The sequence below is a fragment of the Poecilia latipinna genome, unplaced genomic scaffold, assembly GCF_001443285.1.
Source record: "Poecilia latipinna isolate Pla-1442-1.1 unplaced genomic scaffold, P_latipinna-1.0 Scaffold830, whole genome shotgun sequence".
NCBI classification, from domain to species: domain Eukaryota; kingdom Metazoa; phylum Chordata; class Actinopteri; order Cyprinodontiformes; family Poeciliidae; genus Poecilia; species Poecilia latipinna.
In genome coordinates this window covers 20,092-36,130 of record NW_015113446.1, presented here as the reverse complement: position 1 = coordinate 36,130, position 16,039 = coordinate 20,092, and the positions used below count along the sequence as shown (strand labels likewise).

At 41.4% G+C, this 16,039-nt stretch overlaps 1 protein-coding gene across 1 annotated transcript in view; it reads right to left on the bottom strand.

Annotated features, from left to right (window-relative positions):
- The window catches only part of LOC106956576 (nesprin-1-like), a gene marked incomplete at its 5' end in the record, with an annotated part of 46,330 nt that overhangs the window by 10,345 nt on the left and 19,946 nt on the right, over nt 1-16,039 (bottom strand). Inside the window, 34 exons of the mRNA XM_015047495.1 lie at nt 586-913; nt 1,006-1,197; nt 1,351-1,488; nt 1,663-1,845; nt 1,998-2,148; nt 2,256-2,443; nt 2,786-2,948; nt 3,047-3,213; nt 3,404-3,562; nt 5,949-6,104; nt 6,188-6,313; nt 6,955-7,149; nt 7,619-7,853; nt 7,936-8,030; nt 8,115-8,262; nt 8,367-8,521; nt 8,620-8,766; nt 8,886-9,068; nt 9,793-9,997; nt 10,115-10,248; nt 10,342-10,512; nt 10,649-10,804; nt 10,896-11,051; nt 11,146-11,322; nt 11,525-11,674; nt 11,871-12,053; nt 12,709-12,841; nt 12,933-13,129; nt 13,344-13,475; nt 13,603-13,776; nt 14,104-14,304; nt 14,377-14,496; nt 14,614-14,715; nt 14,836-15,045. Coding sequence (XP_014902981.1) covers nt 586-913; nt 1,006-1,197; nt 1,351-1,488; nt 1,663-1,845; nt 1,998-2,148; nt 2,256-2,443; nt 2,786-2,948; nt 3,047-3,213; nt 3,404-3,562; nt 5,949-6,104; nt 6,188-6,313; nt 6,955-7,149; nt 7,619-7,853; nt 7,936-8,030; nt 8,115-8,262; nt 8,367-8,521; nt 8,620-8,766; nt 8,886-9,068; nt 9,793-9,997; nt 10,115-10,248; nt 10,342-10,512; nt 10,649-10,804; nt 10,896-11,051; nt 11,146-11,322; nt 11,525-11,674; nt 11,871-12,053; nt 12,709-12,841; nt 12,933-13,129; nt 13,344-13,475; nt 13,603-13,776; nt 14,104-14,304; nt 14,377-14,496; nt 14,614-14,715; nt 14,836-15,045 — 5,710 coding nt within the window. The remainder of the gene's footprint in view (nt 1-585; nt 914-1,005; nt 1,198-1,350; nt 1,489-1,662; nt 1,846-1,997; nt 2,149-2,255; nt 2,444-2,785; nt 2,949-3,046; nt 3,214-3,403; nt 3,563-5,948; nt 6,105-6,187; nt 6,314-6,954; nt 7,150-7,618; nt 7,854-7,935; nt 8,031-8,114; nt 8,263-8,366; nt 8,522-8,619; nt 8,767-8,885; nt 9,069-9,792; nt 9,998-10,114; nt 10,249-10,341; nt 10,513-10,648; nt 10,805-10,895; nt 11,052-11,145; nt 11,323-11,524; nt 11,675-11,870; nt 12,054-12,708; nt 12,842-12,932; nt 13,130-13,343; nt 13,476-13,602; nt 13,777-14,103; nt 14,305-14,376; nt 14,497-14,613; nt 14,716-14,835; nt 15,046-16,039) is intronic.

Here is a 16,039-nt window from a genome sequence, read left to right as displayed (position 1 = left end):
GTCTACGGCTCATTCAGGATGCAAAAGAGAGAGAGTGAAACTTTCAGCAGAGAACGGGAAGGCTGTTTCTCTCTGAGCTTTCTGTCTCTGTCTGCTCTCAAACAATTAGATTTGAGAATGCTAGCAGTTTTTTGCTTTTAATTTCTCAGTTGTGCTAAATCCCAGAGCATTTCCACATATAGACAGTACTTTTAGCTGCACTAGCTAAGCTAATCACTAGCTAAAAGTGTTTTAAAACAACACTAATAATGATTTTACTTCTTAAAAACTTAAGTGCTAAAAAAATATTTCAGTGCTTTTTAATAGTTAAAAAAATCATAACTAGCTAAAACAAAGTAACATTTTTGCAATAACAGGAAATCATCCCTGTGCATCTCTACTTCTGACATCAAAATGTTTTTGTAAGGTCACTTTCTATTTCCTAAACCACAGTTATAACTTAAAACGTACGACTTGATCCATATTTGTAGCTTTCTGGATCTACAGGTTGCTAAATGGAAAACCTTCACAGCACGTTTTGAAATGTAAAAGCTCTTGCTGCAATTTAAATTTAGGTTCAAATTATTTCATTCGTCTGTAGCTAACCTGACAGGCCAGAGACGGGGCGCTGCAGGAAGTCTCCCTCCTCGCTCTGCTGCTCTCTCAGGGCTCTGCTGGCACTCTCAAGGCCACGGCTCAGGTCATAGTCGTGGTCCCACTCCAGGGGGATGGAGTCCACGCTCGCAGGCGTGTCCCTGCCGGACCGTTCGGCCCGAAGCTGGGCGGCCAGCGAGGCCGAGCGCCCGGAGGACGGCAGGGGTGAAAGGAAGCCATCCCCCAAACGTTCATTCCACGGCAAGCTGGACAAATCTCCAGGTTCGTCCAGCTCCAGCTCGCGGTCCGAGAACGATACTTCAGTATCATCGTCTGCAAGCTAAAAAAAAAACAACAACAACTGAATTTTGGTTCGGTAAGGAACAGCAAATTTCAGTTCATTAAAAGCAAAGCTGGTTTTTGGGCTCTTACTGGAAGACGAATGAGCTTTTTGTAGTAGCGCTCGACTCGCCCAAACACTTCCTGACAGTAACGCTGAAGCTCCTCCAGCTCTTCCTCTATGACCGCAGCATCCAGAGGCTCACTTTTCTCTATCAGTGCCTCCCCCTGGTGGAAGATGTGCTCGATCTTGGCTGTTGTCAGAGAAATCTCCTGCTGGAACGACTGGAGGGGTCAAAATATGAGTCAAAATCACTTTGTTATCAAGATCTTTACATTTTTTAATTAGGAGTGTCTAATCTGCATTACCATACTATACTATACCTTAGACATACCGAATAATTCTACATTATTCTCAAATAATTGAGATAAACTTACCCTGAGTTGTTTGATCTTGGCTTGAATGTCACACTCTGAGAAATGCTCGATGTTCGTCAGCTGAAGGTCCATCTCTGTCAACCAAACTAAGATGCCATCTCTGGCCGTCTCAAACTCCTCTCTCTGATTTATAAAGTGCTGCATTAATTAAAAAAAGAAAAAAAAAAAAAAACGTTATATCACTTTTATACTATTATACAGAATAAAAGTATTTACTCACTATGATAAGTTCAACAAAGCCTTTATGTTTGATCAACTTATTGATGAAAATAAGTAAAGCTAATCATTTTAAAAATGGAAAGCGTGTCGTGCCTTGAGCCTGCGAAGGATGGATGCCACCCTTTTCTGCAGGTTGTCCCATCGCTGATTGGCATCGTGAGCCATTTCCCTCAGACGACACGAGGCGTCTGTGCGGTTTTCTCTGGCCAGGCGGCGATATTGCTTGTTGATTAATTCCAGCTGGGTCAGGCTTTCGTGAACTTGTCTCTGGAAGGCCTGCAGAGACACAAACAAACATTCAGCAAATTAGAATATGCGTACCAACGAGTCTCAATTGCTTTCTTGCAAAACAGCTCATGCGCATTAGCACTTGCTGGCTAATTTAATATTAAAATATAAAAGCAATTCAGTACACAGGAATGTTTTACCTCAAATTTCTTCAGCTCCTCCTTGGCTACTGTGTACAGCACACCAGATGAGTTGGGCAAAGCTGCAGTTTTCTCTGAAGTGGCCAGCCACTCCTCAAAACGTGCAAAGTCTTCCAGAAATTTCTGCCATAAGCGCCATGTCTCCTCGATCCTAAAAGAGGACGATTCCAGAAAAAAGGAACAATTCTGATCAATGAGAGGAACTTGTTAGACATCCACAGTGTCTGTTTCTATTTATGTAACGATATGGCTGATTACTTTAATCTCCTCTCCATGGACAAGGCACAGATGCTCCTCCAGCGGCGATCGAGGCTCCGCGTCGCCTGCTGGATTGAGTCGCACTCCGCGTCGGTGGCACAAGCGTCACAGTCGTGCAGAAGAACCTCACATAAATTCAGCACTGAAGCCACTCCGGTGCTGTGCTTCTCTATGTCACGCTGAAGCTCCTGGTAGTTAAAAAAAATATATATATATATTTAATACATTTATTCTTGTATAAAAAAATTGACAGGTAACAGCGTCGAAAAAACTGGAAGAAAAAACTTTTAAAAAGCGATATAATTTTTTGCTAATTTTTTTTGTCATAAGGTCTTATTTAATTTCGTAGTAATTTGATTTAATTTAAAACACTTTAGTTTCATATTTTAGTTTGTATTCAAAAGTAAAATTAGATGCATGCTTCTCCCTTGTTTAATAGACTAAACAGATAAACAGGTAGATGTAAACAAAACAGCTACTCTGTGAATCATTTCCCAGTAATGATGACTTCATATGGAGCAATCTGTCACCTGCTGCAGATCGAGCTTCCTCTGAATCTCCTGGAAGTCGCAGGAGTCGTAGGCGATGGGTTTAGAAAGCTCCGCCTCGATGTGGGCGAGCCAAGAGCGCAGGCTGTTCATGTTCTTATCCAGCTGCTGCACGGCGACCAGAGTTTCCTTCAGCTTCTTCACTCTGTCGACATTAGGTTTCCAGGGTAATTAGAAACTAAATATTCCAGCAGAGAACAAAGGTAAAAACATTTCCATCCATAAATGCTCATGTCTCTTTACCGAGCTCCAATGAGATCCAGGAGGTGTTGCCAGCGGTCGCTGACTTTGTTGAGTTTTTGCTCGATTTCAGCTGCTTTAGTCTGATGACTGGCCTTAGCCAGGCGCTCTCCAAGCCGATGCAAGTGCTTCTTGTTCTCCTCTGCGACTGTGATCTCCTCCTGGTAATCCTGCAACAGAATTCAAAACAACAAAAAAACACTTTAAATACAGGTTTTAAAACTGGGACAGTTCTGGTGTATGACTTGAAAATAATAAAAAGGAAAAATTCCACAAAGGTTTGCAGCAATTAAGACATGCATAAAGTAAAAATGCTGAGAAATTTAACGTCTGCACTCATCGGGTGACACGTCTCCATACCTTGCGGAGCTTCTCGATCATCTCCTCGATGCTGATGTCTCCGTTCTGGGCCACCTTGTTCTCCATGTTGGTCAGCCACTCACAGAGCTCCTTGTGCTTCTCGGTGAAAACGGTCCACTCATTCAGCTTCTCGCTCACCTGCTGCCTGCGCAGGGAAAGCTGCAGAAGCACAGCAACGCATGTGAGGTCGACCTGCACGACTTAGCTCAGCCCATAAGAGCAACAAACCAACAATGCATGTCGTGGTAAAACATGCAAACAAAACACGAAAAGCCAAAAAAAAGGAAGCAGTGTTACAGAAATTATTGAAACATGACTGCCATTTGCGTTTCACAACGTGTGTGTGCTTCTGCGCTTCCTGTGAGAGCATTTTATCTACGAAGCACAGGAAGCAACTCAAAACAGAAAATCTTGAGGTTTCAGCAACGCTCTAACTTTGCAACGGTGCAGAAACATGAGCAAAGATCTGTAAAAAGAGACTGTTGTTGGTTTGAAAGCCTTGTTCAAAAATAATTTAAAAAATTCTAAGCTAAACAAATAACCACCGTATAAATACTATAGTCTATTCCCTACTTTTAAGTCTAAATTATGAATGGTAGCATGATTTAATGGTGACTGTGGACGTTTTTATATCTTATATTAAAGTTTTGACATTAGCATCACCTTGTGGTTTCCTGAGGAACTGCATAATCAGGAATACAAATGTTATAATAATTTATAACATTACTCAATCATTCTAGTAATACATACTGTATAAGTGAGCAACACAAAGTACTGCAAAATTATAACAGAGCAAAATTACACCCGGTTTTCAAACTCCAACAAATTGCTGCAGACTTCTGCCCAGGTCCCCCTTGAAAATGAAATCTGGATCTCAATGGGGTTTACCTGGTTAAATAAAGGAAATAAAAAAATCTGAAAAGTGCGTCAGAGTCAGTTCTCTTTAAAACCACCTTTCACTATAATTACATCTTCAAGTATTTCAGGGTTTCTACCAACTTTGAACGAGATTGATATTTTTTATCCTTTGTGAAATACCTCAAGCTCAGTCAGACTGAACGGAGTTTCTTTCTTACAGGATTACAGTTTAATTCTCTCCATCTTCTTATCAGCTCCGACCAACTTTACTCAACTCATAATTTATTCAGACTCTTAAGATTCGAAGCAGATCAGAAGGCAGAACAGGTCAATAAAAGAAGGTATCAGATTATACTTAGAACAACACTGATAGTAATACAGTACAACAAGAGGGCATGTGTGAATTAAACTAAACCCAAGTTAAAAATCAAAGAGATTTTATCTCTTATTGTCACTGAGATAAAAAAAAAGAAATGCTAATTATTCAGACACTTCCTTGCTCAACAAGTTAATTTAAGGTTAAGTTCAATCATTAAAAACCAATGCCAATGCAAGAATAATAATAATAAAAATGGAAAACAATAGCGGGCCCAAAATGGATCCTTGAGGGACACCAGAACCGAGTGCAGAACTTGCTGAGGAGAATTCAGATAATTAAACTGAGAGGCTCTGAACCAAGAAATATCTTGTGTGTCTCCTATGTCCTCTACATGGCAAAATGCAAACAGACGTGCCTGTTGCTTTTTTATTTAAAATTTTTTATTATAACTCTCTTTAAAAAGGGCAGATGTGTGAAGACCAGGATATAGGCTGCGGGGGCCTGGCTAATACTCGTGTTAAACGGACTGCGGAGTCCGGCGACGACAGACGCTTAATTTCCGTGACAAAAAGTGTGGCGCGTATATAAAACCCTGTAAATTCTAGACTCTAACAGGTAACCAATTAATGCACAAAATCCGCGTAGGACAGCGAAAGTCCTAGCGCAAAATTTTCGCGAAACAGGCGGACGGAGCCTGGTGCTGCAAGGCTGGAGGCCTTGTCCAGTTAGGCTGCGGGGCCTGGCTAATACCCGTGTTAAGAAATGGAAGGTCTGCGTAGATCATATAACTTGAATGGACAGGAAGTCCAACAGAATGATTTTATCTTTTCTTTTTATTACTTTCTTTTTCTTTCTCACTGTTTAAACTTATGTAAAGCACTTTGAAATGCCTTGCTGCTGAAATGTACTATACAAATAAAATTTGATTGATTGATTGATTGATATTGTTCTGTTTATAGATTCTCCCAATTAAAGTATGAATCTCTCCACGTCCTTCAAAGTCATCATATAATCTCTGGTAAATTTTTTCTTTTTCAATGATGGATTTAATGATGCTCAATTAGATGTTCAAAGCTTGGCTGAAACAAATGAATGCCTAGCATAACAGATAAAAAAAAAACCAACAAAAAAAAAAGCACACATTTTTTTTTCTTCTGTAACATGCATGTACTAGCTTATCAGCTAGCATAATAAAACCCACTGATGTTTGTGGTTATAATAAAATATCTTTGAAAAACGCAAAGGGTTCTGAACACTTGTGTAAAAATCATGTAAAATGTAAGTCAAGGGTTAAAAAAGAACAGCTGTTCAGGTCATGAGTTAGAAAGACGCAGATATAAAACGACTGAAACACAGAGAGGACTGTACCTGGTGGCAGATTTCATCCCACTGCCGATGCAGAAGTTCAATTCGCTCCTGCAGAACAGAAAGATCCTCTGCACTGATGTAACAAGACAAAGACTCTCTCAGCAGAGTCAGATGAGCCAAATCTCCAGTCCAGCCTTCGAATGTGTTCTCCAAATCCTGTTAATAAGGGGACAGGATTTACGACGGGAGAATTCACTCATTCAGTTTTACTGACAGACTGAAACCAGCCCTGCGGATACCTTGCAGCGCATCTGCTCGGCTTGGAGATCTTCGTGGTGATCAGGAAGAGGCTGAGACAGCTGCCGCTTGAAGGCTCTGAGTTTCTCAAGCGATCCTCCAATCCCCCTCTCACACCTTTCCCAGTCCTGCACATCAACATGGATACACAGGTAAACTGTAGGAATTAAGGCACTAAAAGTCATAACGAATGGCCTTTTGGGCTTTACTTGTTTTGTTTTCAGATGGCGGCATTTACATTCCTGATCTAAATTCAATGAATACAGAATAAAACAAAACAAAAAACAGTTCATTCCACCACATATAACACACTTCTACTTATGACTCTACCTGGGATTTAGTCGTAAAAGAAGAAAAGAAGCACATAAAAACAAATAAAACTCCAGAGAGATGAAGTTTAGCGTTACATGGAACTGCTGATCAACTTTACAATAGACTGAGTCAATAAATCTTGATTAAAAAAAACTAGAATCACGTGGTGATTCTGACATATACCGTTTGATATATTTTCCCCATTTACTCCAATGTTTGAAAAATACGTTTATCTTTAAACTGAATGTTATTTTTTCCATCTTGTGAATACCTGCTCCTATTTTTGACCTTTCTTGGACCTTGCTTTGTTTTTGGTTTTTTTTTGCATAAAATCAAAACTAAATGCAGACAACGTAGCACTTGGAAAAATGTGAAACTTGTATATAAGCACTAACGATGCAAAGCTGTGACTTTGCGCCATCCGTCCATTAAACTGCATGTTTTCTGTTTGCTTTACCTTCAGAAGCGAGCTCAGCTCTTTCTTCTGCTCCTCCAGGCACGTGCTGGCTTGTTTCCACCTGTCCTGGACATCCGTCAGCTCCGTCTGCAGGGTGACCTCGGCTCGACCGTCTGCAGACAGGAGCAGCTGTCTGCCGGCCTCTATCGTCAAGATGTAGCTGCCCTGCTGGCGCTGCAGCACCTTTTCCTTCAGCTGAAGAAGAAAGAGTGAATCTCATGAGGCGACAGAACCGCCAGCGTCCTGCTCTGCCAACAATTTCACATATTTTGTTCAGTATTAAATGCAAAGCTTTTTAAAAAAATGAACCATATCTTTTGGAGTTTTTCATGTTACAACCGTAAATGTTTTTCATTAACATTTTGCATAACGGATCAACACAAAGTAGAGAATAATGTACGGTAACTTTAGAAATAGCACCATTTGTTTTGGTTTACACCCAATTACTATGATATTACAAAACAAGATCTAACTGGACTTGAGAAGTCACGTAATTGTTACTCATTAGAGTCCAGTGTGTAATTTAAAATGAGGATAAAACTAATTTCTGGGAAGGTTTCGGAGGTTTATAGTGAACAAACAGCATCACGAAGAACAAAAAACAAAATACAGACGCGTAATAACCAACATCTCAAAACTGTGGATTATTATTATTATTTTGTACCTGGACAGCATCAAGCATGGAGCGAGCTTGTTGCAGGGGGATGGTGTTTCCTGACTGAAGCACCTCTGCAGGGTGGGAGACCTCCAGAAGCCATTTGCGCAGCTTCTCCACCATCTCTCTGTAGCGCTGCCACTGACGGATGAGACCGTCGATGATGCCCCGCCTCTGCTGAGCGCGGCGCACCACGCCTTGCCACTGGTTACTCAGGAGAGTCAGCTTCATGTTGAACTCGTCTCTGCCAGCAGAAGCCATTAAAATGAATCACTGGCTCATGATAGAGTTTGGATTTATTTCTAAAACATTGTAAGATATTTCACCTGTCATCTACTTGACCTTGCTCCAACATCCTCTGTCCATCGCTGATGATCGAGTGGAGGATCTGCTGGCAGCTGAACATTTCAGCTTGGAATAACTGGAAGAAAAATGTGATTACCTGCATGAGAAAAAACCCAACAATCTGCAGTTTCAGTATGCTTCATGTGGGACGAACTCGAACCTCATGGGCTTTTTGCTGATCTATTAAGCTCTGGTAGTTTCCAGAAATCTCCACAGCCAGGTTGTCTTCAGTTTGTAGCAGGAAGTCCATCCATGTTTCACATTTTTCAAGGAAGGTCTGCTGCTGCAGCAGGAATGACTGAAGCTTGCTGCAAGGAAGCAAAAATCATTTAAAATATGGTGTAATCCCAAATCTAATCCTTTTTGAAATCTCATTTAATATCCATGCCCTGTGTTCATGCACATGTCGCACCTGAATCTCTCTGTGGTCTGGGCCGAAGCCGTCGACCAGCTTCTGTTGAGGTTCTGCATGCGCTTGATCTCCAAGTCGTTGAGAGGGAGCCGATACCCGAGCTCGTTCAGATGCTCTAATTCAGGCGTCATGCTGCTAAACTTCAGCATGAGCTTCTGCAAAAAAACCAGGAAGAAAAAGGTTTTGGGTTCTTCACGTTTTGTTCACAGGCAGTTTTACCCAACTGACCAGAGAAAAGAAAGCTGTAAGAAACCTTGAGCTCCTCCATGCGGTCCTGGATGACGGTCAGGTCAGTGCAGCCGTTGGGATCTTGAGCTCTCAACGCGTCCTCAGCTTCAACTAACCAGCAGCCCAAAGACTCCAGCTGGTTATTAAACGTCTCATAGTCCTGAACTCCAGTCTGACGGAGGAGACACGCAAAGATGTGACGTTTATGACGCTCGTTGAAAGGCTGATCACTTACACAATTAATATTTATGCAGTAATCTGTCATGAATATTGCTTTTTTGTTTGTTTTACCTGCAAGGCGGTGAGCTGTCTGTTCAGGGCCTGCTCCACGCCCACCAGGCGCTGGCTGAGGGAGAGGTGGTCCGACTGGACAGCGGAGGCTGCCGAGGTGTCCACCTGCTGCTTCAGCTGCTCTCCCAGCTCTTGGAGAATCTGGAGGGAGGCCAGAACTGGAGCCTGTGATCGCAGCAACTCCTGACGAACAGAACCACAAAAATAAAAAAATCGGAAACACCAATATTTCATTAGAGTTTTACACGATAGAGCAACATTATTTAGTGATTAATTGGAAACATTTTAGGATATTTGATTTATGATTTTCTTTCTTTTCTCACTTGTTTTCCTAAAGAAATACAAATAAAAGAAAATATATTAAATGTCTGGCTTTAATTTCAGTAATTCTTGATGTGAGTTGACCTGAATTCAAAGTCAAAATAAATCAAAGCTGTAAACAAGATGGTTGTTTGTGGGCGGGTTAACACACACACACACACACACACACACACACACACACACACACACACACACACACACACACAAACAATAAAAATTTTACACAAATTAAATCTTCAAAGACAGAAAAGTGACAAATCAAAAAAACTGATTTGTCACAAATCTAATCTAAGGTTAGATTTGTGTCACACATGTCACAAATCTAACCTTAGAGGCACAAATAAAGCCATTCTTGGAAGAAAGACATAACACATTCATGTCAGGGACCCAGCAAACATGAACTTGAACTTTTCTGACCTACAGAACAAAATGCGTGCCAGAAAACCAAAACTGCACATCGTGAAGCTCGGAAACCTTTTCTTCAATGGCGACAGTAAAACTAGTCTGACAGATCATGACTGGCTGCCTTTTTGTACGACAAAAGTCGTCTGGAGCTTAAACCCATCGTCACCCCGGTCCAACTCACACTGCATTCCCGGATCCAGTTGGAAACTTCCTCATCAGCGATGTCCTTTCTGCAGGCGCTCTTCAGGAGCTGGTCTGCTTTCTCCTCTTGGAGCTGAATGCTGCTGCAGCTTTGCTCGTGGAGTTCCTTGTAGCGCTGCCACAGCTGAAGCAGGGCTTTGCTGCTCTTCAGACGCTCCGCTATCTCCTCCAGTAGGCTGGTCCACCTGAGTGTGGAGAATGGAAGACTAACATTAAACGTACTCAAAGACAAAGTTTGTTATATATGAGCTTTGCAGAAAAGAAAAAGAATAAAACACGTATTTATTTTTTGAAAAAGTTACCTTGCATTGACGTCCTTGAGGGAATTGTTGAGGGAATCCGACACTGAAGGGTGACACTCCCTCAGAAGTTGGTGGGTCACAGCTCCAAACTTTCTCAGACTGCTTTCCTGTTTCTCCAGTTCTTCTTGTAGATCCTTTACAATAAAGCACACAAATGTATGCTGAATGCTAAACACGTCCTAGAGCTAAATTATGTGATCAAAAATCCGAACTTTATGTTAACGGACCTGCAAACTTTGCACTTGCAGCTGAACGGCTTCTAGAGAACCGGTGAGGAGGCGGAAACGGGACACAGAGTATCGTCCTTCCATCAGGAAGCCGTTGATTTCCTCTGACGCCCGCTTGTACAGACTCCACTGATCCAGCACTGAGGTCAGGCTAATCTTTAGTTGTCCTATCTGTTAAAGATGAAACGTGAAAACACAGAGATTTGGTGAACAGAAAGCTCAGCCCTGCAGAGAAATCAGCAGCAAACAGGAATGAAACCCAACAACTCAGATAAATATGTAGGCTGGAGTAAAAATCTAAAAGTACCAAGTGGTCCAGGTTGGCCCAGGTGTGATTGACGCTTTGGAGGGTCTCCATGACGATAGCACAAGCCTCATCTGTCTTGTTCTGAACAAGAGCACAGCCCTGCTCCTCTACTCTCTCCAGTTCTTTCTCTTTTTCCTTCAACAGCTCTTCCATTTCCTAAAAAATATCCAGTTTACCCATCAAAGAACTAAAGCCACATAATCTAAAGGTGGTGAAGATGTAATCTGGATCAACATGTCAGGCCCACCTGACAGTCTTTGAGGGCATTTTGCACCGACGTCAAATCTTCTATCCTGTGTTTCCTCTTTAGCCGTTCTTCTTGAGACGTCATCCAGGACTTGAGGATCTGAACACTCGACTCGTACTCCAGCCACATCTTTAAGAGGCTCTCGAGGAACTGGATCTTAATTTAAAATAAAATATTTAGACTTTATGGTACACAGTTAAACAACACGAATAAGATATGTTGTAACAATCTCATTAAAATACGGGCTCACCCTCTCGTTGATGCAGCCTTGTAGGATCTGCCAGCGTCGGTTCATGGCTCCCAGACGCTCAGCGAAGTCGGTTTTGTCGCTGCGCTTGCTCTCGGCGTCCTGACCGCTGATCTGCAGAACTGACTGGTTGACAAAGTCCACAGTCAGCTGCTTGCAGGTTAAATCCACTCTGAATCCCTAAAACCGAGGAAAATGGGGGAATCAACCAAAGGATGATGAGCCAAATTTAAAAAAACTTAAATGTATATTTTTTATAAAAGGCAGAGAAAAGTTATTTTGAATGCAGTTTTTATAACCCCTTAAAGTTAAATTAAATGAATGCTGGGATTCAATAATGCCATTTAAAATATTAAGTTGTGCGAACATAAAAAAGTTCCACCTTATATTTTTGCAAGTAGTCTTGGATCACATTCGATCCAACAGCGCTCTTGAGGTTTTCTTCATCCTCCTCAATCACACTCTCCATCAGTGAAATCCAGTTACAAAGTTCAGAAATAGCATGGCGGGAGGCCAACTTCTCCATTTGGATCTAAAAAAAACGAAAAAAAAACAACAAAACAAACAAAGCAGGTGAATGTATAAAAACTGTCTTAAAATGCACGTGTCGCAGGTTTTGGGTCAACGGTCACATCAAAAGGGTGTTTCCGAGTGAAGGAGTGGGGCGGGGTAATCCTATTTGCCCTGAAGGAGCTAAGCCTGTTCAGCGTGGCTGCATGTGACTTTACCTGGTGCAGTTTCTCTTGAACCACAGGGATGCGCGTGAGGAGCTCGGCCCACTGGCTGTCGATGCGAGCCAAGTCGGAGCGCAGAGCCACTGTGTCCACTTTCTTCAGCCGCAGCAGCTGGTTTCCCTCTGAGACGACTGAGCTCTTCAGACTCGACTTCCCTTCCACCTCTTTTGAGAACTCCTACAGCGAGAAAGTCATAAGATGAGTGTTTTTCAGTGAAGACACTACTGGGAAGCGATAATTGAACGTGTTAATTATATATTTCTTTTGAATTACTTGGGTGATATACCTATGTCTAAATGGAGAGACGGAGATAAAAGATTAATGAACATGTTACTTGTTGTAAGTAAGAAAGCTATCACTAGCAAACGGTAGAAAGTGCAGTCCCCTACTACTGATGACTACATAAATATAATAGATGAAATATAAGTCATGGAAAAGTCGTCTTTCTCCCTGAGGATGCAAACGGGCATGTTTTACAACATTTGGACTAAATTGACCTAATACTGAAAGTCTTTTGACTCAAATTTCCTTTAACAATGCTTTTCAAAACTCTTCTTTTGTTTTGTGATTGATGCTACGCTTCCTTTGACTGTTGTGTGTTGATGTGTGTTTGATTTCTAATGCTGAAAATCTATTAAAAAAAATAAAGAAAAAAAGAAAAATATCTTGATGTAATGTTGGACTGGACCTCTAAAGTGACGTCTATAATTAAAACTCTTCGATTCTTATCAAGAACGAAAGGTTCTGATTAGGAAGTCCATATAATATTCAGACACACCGTTTGAGAAAAAGCAAAACAAAAAAAACTCTGTGTGTGTGTGTGTGTCCTCACCAGAAAAGCAGCCAGATGGTCCCTGACCGTCTCCAGCTCCTGTGGGACCAACATGGCCTGCGTGTTCCAGAACTCCAGGCGCTCCAGAGCAGATTGCAGCCACTCACTAATCTCCACACACTCCTTTTGATACCTGCAGAAGCACCATTGAAAACGATACATATAGATGTACAAATATATACAAGTTTTGTGAGTTAGCTAAAAGTAGTTTAGGTATTTCTGACCTGGTCCAGTGTTTTAGGATTGCCTCCAGGCGTTCCAGTTCCTTGTTGACTTTGGCCGTGTTGCTCAGCCAGTGCTCTCCCAGCAACGCCAGCTGATTGTCCAGCGCGGGGCAGCAGACCGACTGTAACAGATGCCTGCCGTCGTCCAGCACCTGGCGGAGCTTGTGCTGGTGCTCCGTCAGTCTCCCCTTTAAGCCCTGCAAAGAGTGGAGCACACAAAAACAAAATATATATTTTTGTTTTTGCTGGACTGGAACCTGAAAAGAGCTGAAAAGTCACTTTTGTGCTATTTACATTAGAAACTAGACAAACAATACTTGGTGAGATTTTGGGATTTTTTTGCAGTAATCTGACTAAACTATTAAATATGAACACATCTCACCCTAAAACTAAACTGCTATCACGTCTCACCTGATACAAAGAGATTCTGTCCATTAATCTCTCTTCGGTTTCTTCCACCAGGCCGACAGAGGGAACGCTTCCTTCGACGGCCTCCAGCTGCCGGTTCAGATTCTGGTAGTCCTGAACTAAACGGCACCAAGTCTGAGCGGGCGAAAAAAGTGAACAATTCAATCATGACAACTCAAACAAATAGCAGAATGTGAACAGTAATATTGTTCGTTTATATGTTGGTTTAAAGTTTGTACAGAACGTTCTACGTTTTCCTCACCTCCAGGATACTTTCCAGTTCAACTCCTTTGCTGTGTGCTTCTTTCAGGACACTCCGAGCCTCAACAAGCGTTTCCTCCAGTTTCTGGTTTTCTTTGGGAAGCATAAGGCAACTGATCTTTCTAAAATACGTCTCTGTTAGGATCATGTGGGACTCCAGACCCTGGAAAAACTCCTAGGAAAAATGACAATGAATGCAATGATTGGGTTGATTATAAACATGCACAAAGCCCACTATTCTGAGAAGTTACAATGCATTAGTATTCACACATTTTGCCATGTTACAACATAAACTACACTATATTTTACTTTAGTTACTGCATTCAGAAAATTTTAAAACACAGAAACAGAATTTTCTCCCCAATCCATCCATAACTTCAATGTACATGATGTATTTCATTCTTATTGTTAAATTCTTGTGCACAAAGTATTGAATTATTGTCTACGTTTTCACTTCCACGACTGGAAATTACTAAATTCAAGGGTTATAAACTGAAAATACCTTATGCTTATCCAGATGATTTTGAACCTCCTCCACGGAGCTCGCCACAATTCTCTGGTCGGCCGCCATCTTGTCTTTAGCTGTGTCGACCAGGTCAGTCAAATCCTGCAGCGCGCGCTCGTACTGCTCCTTCAGAGCGATGTTCTGGTTCAGCCCACTGCGTCTCGACCCCACCGTCATCAACAGCTCCTCGTACGAATCCTACATGCAGACAAGACAATAATTACATTTTGTGATATGAAGCAGCTTTATCTAAAAATTATTATTGATTACCTGGAGTTTAAGCAGTTTGTTTGCTGAAATCTGATCGGCCTGCAGTGCTGCTCCTCTGGTTTTCAGCTCTATGATTCTCTGCTCAAAGTCCTTTAACGTGTCCTCTGCACTCGCGATGACCTGGTAGAAGTGAAAGGCATTTATGAATGATTAAAAACTAAAAATATCTTTGATCTTGGACTCTTTGCTTCTCACTCACACTGAGAGCAAGTCTGGTTAAGATCGTACTTTAATTACCTCCATTTGTTTTGAAGCTGGTCTATCCATTGCTCCAGCGAGGGCTTGAAGGATCTGGCATTTAGTCTCAATTAAAGCAGTTTGGAGAAGCTGCAGTTCAGTCTGTTTCAGACAAAAGATGACAAATAATCTGACTGTAAGATGCGCAATAACAGTGCTACCAATCAGTACAATAAAATTTTAAAATATTGAAAAAACAAAGAGGGAAAGTAAAGGGTAGACCTGGTAGGCGGTGAGGTTGTGTGCTCTGGTCCTCATGTGGTCAAGCCGCTGACCCAGAGCTCCACCAAGCGTTCCTAATCTCTCCTTGAGGCAGTCCAGGTTGTCCTCCAGCAGCACGCGGTCTTCGTGTTTCAACCCTGGAGACCCAGCTAGCAGAGCCTGGCTGAGCTTCACCTCTTCTGTCACGTGTTTCACATCTTTTTCCAGGATCTGTAGAGAGGATGAAAAAAAGAAAGAAGTAGCATTCAACTTTAAAATTACCTGAGAAATGTAGCGCATACAAACAAATGAGATCTGACCTCTCAGGCACATTTAACTTCTCTTTTCAATCAGTTTTTGTCGTGATTTGAAATCTGGTCAAGTCTAAACTCTCATCCTAAATATGATGTTTCAAAACCTTCAAGACGCGAGTGTTGTTGATGTCTGTCTTTACATGTCAACATATTCTGTAAAGTAAAGGGTCTTACTTTTCTCACATAGGTTCTCAGAAAAATGTTTGAGCTCTAAACAGTGAGTTATGTGTTGGGTGTGAAATTTCAAACTTATTAAATTACATGTGAAAAAACTTGAGTGAGTGAGGCTGTTTCCAGAGGCGGCCCCCAAAGAGGGGGCTAGGGGACTCATCTGGAGAATTATGTTTAATAAAAAAGAGGTACAGAGTCATCTCCTTCAATCAAGATAAATGCAAAGCCAGAAAAATAAATAAATGTTTTAAAAAATGTAAATATAGAAATATATAACCACTTCTTTTGTTTTTCTTGTTCTGGCCTCGAACAGCCACCATTTTTAAAGTTTTTCACTGGCCGTTTCAAACCTGAAGATAATTTTTAAGAAGCAGTTTGTTTTGCGTTCCTCGCTTTCTTCTACTGTTCAAACGTGATGGGAAAAAAAAGTAGAAAAACAGAAGCAGCTCAAAAAAGGAGCCATCAAGACGGTCTGGCTCACTGAACCAGAAAGACCTGATCAACCTGTCAGATTTGGTTGCATTGATCCTTTTCCACATCGATCTAACTTTAAATTCCTGCAGGGAGCAGCCAGTTCACCACTTGCCCTCTTAGTAAATTGATTTGAAAGCAAAGTGAGGATTTTTGATATTTTTGAACAATTTAAAATACCTTATTAACGCTATAAAATTAAGATTATTTTTTTTAGAGCCGGGCAACCACACGTTGTGAAGAAGAAATACCTTATAAAGACAAAAATT